The sequence below is a fragment of the Herpailurus yagouaroundi genome, unplaced genomic scaffold (genome assembly GCF_014898765.1).
Source record: "Herpailurus yagouaroundi ecotype Mexico unplaced genomic scaffold, PumYag 187, whole genome shotgun sequence".
NCBI lineage: Eukaryota > Metazoa > Chordata > Mammalia > Carnivora > Felidae > Herpailurus > Herpailurus yagouaroundi.
Window position 1 is genome coordinate 5764356 of NW_024412418.1, and position 6935 is coordinate 5771290.

Consider the following 6935-nt stretch of genomic DNA (forward strand, 5'->3'; position numbering starts at 1 on the left):
CTCATACAGCATAAGTTCTTCCCAACATGATCTATAGAACAATACAAACAAAATCCCAGTAAGTTATTTTGTGGAATTTAACAATTTAGATTTAAAACTGTCTAGAAGATAAAAGGACTCAAAACAGACAAGATATTCTTTAAAAAAAAAAAACTTGAGAAACATGCCCTACCATATATCTAGACATAAACTACAGTAATTAAGAGAGTATAGGATTGGCCCCAAACAGAATCATATGAATATAGAAATCTGATATAGATATGATAGAACACTTGGTGTTCCATATAAGAAAAAATAAATAAAATTGAAGCCTTTCGTCACATAATCCCTAACAATCAATTTTAAGTGGAATAAGGATTTAAATGAAAAAGGCACATTACACATTTGAAATAAAATATCCATTAATATCTTCCTGACCTTGACCTAAGACAGTATTTCATAAACAGGAGCAAAAAATACTAACAATAATGGGCCATTTATAATTATTAACTTCATGGCATAGCCACTCTGGAAAACAGTACAGAGGTTCCTCAAAAAGGTTAAAAATAGAACTACCCGCCCCCATGTTTATAGCAGCACTATCAACACAACAATAGCCAAAGTATTGGAAGAACCCAAATGTCCATCAATGAATGAATGGATAAAGAAAGTGTGGTATATATATACAATGGAGTATTACTCGGCAATCAAAAATGAAATCTTGCTATTTGCAATGACGTGGGTGGAACTGGAAGGTATTATGCTAAGTGAAATTAGTCAGTCAGAGAAAGACAAAAGTCATAATGACTTCACTCATATAAGGACCTTAAGAGACAAAACAGATGAACATAAGGGAAGGGAAACAAAAATAATATAAAAACAGGGAGGGGGACAAAACATAAGAGACTCATAAATATGGAGAACAAACAGAGGGTTACTGGAGGGGTTGTGGGAGGGGGGGTGGGCTAAATGGGTAGGGGGCACTAAGGAATCTACTCCTGAAATCATTGTTGCACCATATGCTAACTAATTTGGATGTAAATTTTAAAAAATATAAAATTAAATTAAAAAATCAAAAATAAAAGGTGAGAAGTCTGAGACAAAAAAAAAAAAAAATAGAACTACCCAACGATCCAGCAACTACACTACTAAGTATTTACCCAAAGGACATACGAATACTAATTCAAAGGGATACATGCACCCCAATATTTATACCAGCATTATCTACCATAGCCAAATTATATAAACGGTCCAAGTTATCCATCGATTGATGAATGGATAAGAAGATGTGGTATATTATACAATGGAATATTACTCAACCATAAAAAAGAACAAAGTCTTGCTATTTGCAATGATGTGAGTGGGGCTGGAGAGTATAATACTAAGCAAAATAAGTCACTCAGAGACAAATGCCATATTATTTCACTCATATGTGTAGTTTAAGAAATAAAACAAATGAGCAAAGGGAAAAAAGAGAGAGAGACAAACCAAGGAACCGACTCTTAACTGTAGAGAATACACTGATGTTTACCAGAGGGGAGGTGGGGGGAGGGATGGGCAAAATAGGCGAAGGGGATTAAGGAGGGCATTTGTGAAGAGCACTGGTTGATGTATCAAAGTATTGCATCACGACATTGTACACCTGAAACCAATTTAACACTTTTGTTAACTGCCTGGGATTTAAAAAAAAAAAAAAAAACTTAAAAAAATGAAACTCTAAATCAAAATGGCAAACATTCGAGAGGTAATTGCATAAAGAGGTCATCAGACCAGTAAACCATTCACAGTGCAGTAACATGTCACCTGCAGGGTGACTTTAATTCTGACTCTTTAACTGGCAGGGCCAAGGAAGGGACTCTGAAAGACAAGTGTGTGTTATTAAACATCAAGTAACCACACCTTTCCAGGCTTTATGGTTAAGAAATTCTAAACAGGGGGGTGCCTGGGTGGCTCAGTCAGTTAAGTGTCCAACTCTTGGCTTTGGCTCAGGTCACAATCTCACGGTTTGTGAGTTTGAGCCCCACGTTGGGCTCTGTGCTGACAACATGAAGCCTGCTTGGGATTCTCTCCCCCTCTCTCTGCTCCTCCCCCACTTGTTCTCTCTCTTTCAAAAATAAATAAAGAAACTTTAAAACAAGAAAAAGAAATACTAAACACAGTGGCCCCGATAAACAACTTCAGTGAACATTTTTTAAATCTCCACAATATATCTGCCCCACCTCATGAGTTCTCATTATACCTTTCTGCCATGGAACTCCTCCTTCTGTGGATTCTGACAAATAATATTGCTCTGACCAGCCTTTTCCAGCATCCTTTTCTCCCACTTTTCCTCCAACAATAGCCCTCACCAGAGGCGTCAAGTCGGGCCTCTCCTGCTAGCTCCCTCACTGAGCCACCATCAGCTGATTGATTTGGAAGGAAGCTCATGGAATCCTCCTTCCACAGAAGAGGAATCTGGACCCAGAATCACACGGCCCTTTGGGCGGAGCTTGGACTAGACCAGGCTCCAGGGCTTCCTCCCAACACCTGCATCACTCTCCTCTCACCCACCAGCTCCTCCCCTGCTGCCCACCCATGGCTGGCTTCCAGAATGGGAGTGGGGGTCACGCAGAGAGAGGAGATTCCTGTTCATAACACAAGCAGAGCAAGCCTGAGGAGCAAGATCTAAAACGATACACCGGCGAGAAAATGAACAATAACGTGGTCCGACTCAGTTCTCCATCTCCCTGGGATGTAGTTTCTGCGCAGACAGCTGAGCAGAGCTCAGAAGCCCAGGCGGGGAGAGGATGTTTCCAGAGTCGGCCAAACTGGGCTGCTGGGGAAAGAAGCTCATGCCAGACATGCCTTGGTGACTTGAGATCTTGGCTCCGGCACTTTGTCACCAAGGATTAGATTACCCATAGGTTTATGACCTATATTACACCTTGTCCAGGGCTTGGAACTCAGATGTTAATATGAGTTTTTATTTGATCCCTGAATCCCCGATCTGCTACTACATCCATTTCAAAACCAAGGGATCACTGTGGGTGTCCTGTAACAGCACAGAGGCTAAAGTATAAGGGGAGTCGCCATCTAGTACAAAATAAGTAAGCTTTTCTCTTTGAAAATAATTCCACAGCATGCCTCATAAAGATTAAGTGAATGAACCTAGCTTGTTGCCTTGATTCTTAACTTTATTTTCTGAATATTTTGTAGACAGAAAAGTGACTTCTCCAACCTGGGGACCCCTGAATATCCAAGTACAAGAAGCTAACAGATCACCCTATTAATTCAATGTAAAAAGATTTTCTCTAAGACACATTATACGAAAACATCAAACCAAAGATAAAGAGAATCCTAAAAGCAGCCAGAGGAAGAAAAACATTATAACCTACAAAGGAATGTCCATTAAGCTACCAGCAGATTTCTCCAAAGAAACCCTACAGACCAGGAGAATGCAACAGGACGCATTCAAATATTCAAATTTTTAAAAAAAGCAAAGGATATTCCATCTGGCAAAGTTGTCCTTCACAAATAAAGGCAGACTTTTCCAAAATATTTCCCAAATACTTGCCTTGCAAGAAATGTTCAAAGGAACTATCAAGCTGAAATGAACAGATATAAATTAGTGACACAAAAACATACCAAATTATACAACACAATAGTAAGGTGAAATATAAAGTCAGATTTCAAAAACTAATTCTATAATACAATGGTGTGAAAATCACTTAACTGTAACAGTTGAAGGAAAAAGTATTAAAATAACAATATATACAGTAACTTGTTAATGAATACACAATATAAAAAGAAGTAAATTGTGATATCAAAAACACAAAATAGAGGAGTAAAGGGTGGATATCTTATATGCAATTGAAGTTGCTATCAACTTGAAATAGATTGTTTTATCTCTAAGACATTTTATGGAAGCCTCATAGTAACAACAAAGCAGAAACGCAGAGTCGATTCTCAAAGGCATACCACCACAGAAAATTACCTTTTACAAAGGTAGGCAGAAACGGGGGCACCTAGTTGGTTCAGTCATTTAAGAATCTGACTCTTGATTTTGGCTCCAGTCCTGATCTCAGTTTGTGACATCAAGCCCCTTCTCTCGCTCCCCTCCCTCTGCCCTTTCCCCCTCTCATTCTCTCTCTCTCTCTCTCTCTCTCTCTCTCTCTCTCTCTCTCTCTCTCTGTCTCTCTCAAAATAAGTAAATAAACATATAAAAAAAAAAAAAGGTAGGCAGAAACAGAACAATGGAAATTCAAAACAGACCGAAAGCAATTAACAAGATAAACTATAAATTATATCAATAATTCATTCTAAATGTTAATGGATTAAATTCAATCAAAAAGGACATAGTGACTGATTGGAATAAGAAAAAAGAAGACCCAACTATGCCTACAGGAGACACATTTCGGATTTAGGGGCAAATATGGGCTCAAAGTAAATCAACAGAAAAGAAATTCCAAAACAAAAGAAAGCAGGGGTAGCTATACTTCTATCAGTCAGAATAGATTTTAATCCAAAAATGGTAACAAAGGACAAAAGATTGTATAGGGATAAAGGAATCAATCCATCAAGAAGATATGACAAACATAAGCATTTGTAGTTCACCTCCAAGAGATACTGCCATTCTAGCAATGCCCTACTGTCATGAAATAAAGCTCCTATTATGGAATTCTAGGCATTGGAATTAAATTAATGGGGTAGGGACACCAAATGAAGTAAAAATGCTTTCCTGTGACTCCCACAAGACCACATCAGTAGGAAAGCAAAACATAAACTTCATTCTCCAAGTCCACAGACTTTCCACACACCATATGCTAACACCAAAAGGCAAAATGCATGGACCCAAGGCTGTACGGGCAGAAGATGATAGGGTGGGAATTCCAGATGGAAATTCCAGTCTAGACGATCCCTCCTGAAATCTGTGCACTTTGCACTATGGACAACAGGAGAGGAGATGCAACTCAATTTGAAAATTCTCCGAAATACAGACAGCAATGAAAGAGCTACAACTGATAACATGGAGTATAAGGGGCTCATTTATCTACCACAAAAAAATATATATGAATAAGTTAACTTTTGTTCTATTATTTACATTTGACCAAAAACAGAATATGCATATATAGTCCTGTTCTTAAGAATTTTTTTTCATTTTTTCATTTTTATCCCACTTCTGAGTTCACTTTCTTCTCCCACAGCTTCCTCATGGCATTTTTCACCTCTGCATTTCTGAGTGTGTAGATGATGGGGTTCAGCATGGGGGTGACAACTGTGTAGAACACGGCCACCAGTTTGTCCTCAGTGAAGGTGGAGGAGGGTCGCATGTAGAGGAAGATGGCAGGTCCAAAAAACAAGAGGACCACTGTGATGTGAGAGGCACAGGTGGAGAGGGCTTTGCGCCTCCCCTCTGCAGAATGGTTCCTCAGGTTGTACAGGATGACAATATAGGAGGACACCAAGATGAGGAAGGAGAAGACGGAGATTAATCCACTGTTGGCCAACACAATAACCCCCTCCACAGAAGTGTCAGTGCAGGCAAGCTTGAATAACGGATGGAGGTCACAGAAGTAGTGGTCAATCACATTGGGACCACAGAACGGTAGTTGGACAGTAACAAGGATCTGGACCATGGAGTGAATTATGCCCCCGAGCCAGGAAACAGCCACCAGAAGGCGACACACAAACTGGCTCATGATGGTGGTGTAGCGAAGAGGTTTGCAAATGGCCACAAAGCGGTCATAGGCCATTACCGTCAGCAGGAAGATCTCAGTAACTCCAAAGAAGTGGAAGAAGAATATCTGAGCCACACAGCCCTCCAGGGAGATGGTTTTAATCTTGGCAAGTAAGTCTGTCATGAATTTAGGGACAACAGTGGAGGAGTAAGTGATCTCCACCAGGGACAAGTAGCTAAGGAAGAAGTACATGGGGGAACGCAGACTCTTACTGACATTGACTGTCAGAACAATGAGACCATTGCCCACCACTGTCGCCAGGTACACAGGAAGAAACATCACAAAGCATGCCCTCTGCACCTCTGGATCCTGGAAAAGACCGACGATAATTAACTCGGTCACATTATTTGTACTCGCCATGGAATCTAATCAGGTGTTCTGGGCACAGGTAATGAGAGACCTGCAATAAAACAGACACTGATTGCAATCAGTTCACCTCATTTATAGCACGTTAGACAGTATAAACCACTTTGCCCATTCATTTAGCCCATATGTACTTATTCAGCATTAAATATAGGCAATCTAATGACAGCTCATATATTAGAAAATTATGGCTCAGGGAGATGGTTATTTACCCAGGATCACACAGAAAGCGGTGAATTCTGGGCCTCAGAGCCAGGCTTTCAGACTTCAGCCAGTATTCTTTCTAGTTCGCTACAAGAGATTCTGAATTTGGGGAGCCATTCAACTTCATAGCCTTTATTATCTTCATTGCATTCGAATAGCTCTCTTCTGTTGGGGAATCCTCATGAGACACTTCTACTCCTGAATTCCTTGTTTCCTTAATTTCTGCCTTGAGAAACATCTTCCCACAGATAATTCTTCCCTTTCCAGAAGGTCCTGAGTATACTGTCCTTCATTCAGAGGTCAGAATCTTCTGCCAGTCTTCAGCTTCGATGACTGTTTGTATGACAAATGCTCAAATCCTGGACAGAATTCAACTTACTCGTTTGTCTCCATCATTTGACTTTCACATCTATTTCCCCACTGCTCAAACTACTGAGATATCCTGAATTCAAAGAGATTGCCCTCTGAGAGCATTGTTATGGCTAGCCAGCCTGCCTGCTCTGGCTCCGTGTTGATAGTTAGCAGCAAAGTGTACAAGAGTTAAGATATCTCTATGAGCCACTCCCCTGGCACAGATAATTACGGAGCACCTCTAATATATGTATAAACACACTAGACTATACAGGATAAATACAGATCTGATATTCGCCTCGAGCTAACAATGTCATGTGA

General features: G+C 40.0%; 1 protein-coding gene across 1 annotated transcript; it reads right to left on the reverse strand.

Annotated features, from left to right (window-relative positions):
• Nucleotides 1–5126: 5126 nt before the first annotated feature.
• LOC121043870 (olfactory receptor 4B1-like) lies at nucleotides 5127–6059 on the reverse strand. The gene has a single exon (XM_040495870.1). It carries the CDS (start codon nucleotides 6054–6056, stop codon nucleotides 5127–5129), a length of 930 nt encoding a protein of 309 aa, XP_040351804.1. The 5' UTR covers nucleotides 6057–6059.
• Between the last annotated feature and the right edge of the window lie 876 nt (nucleotides 6060–6935).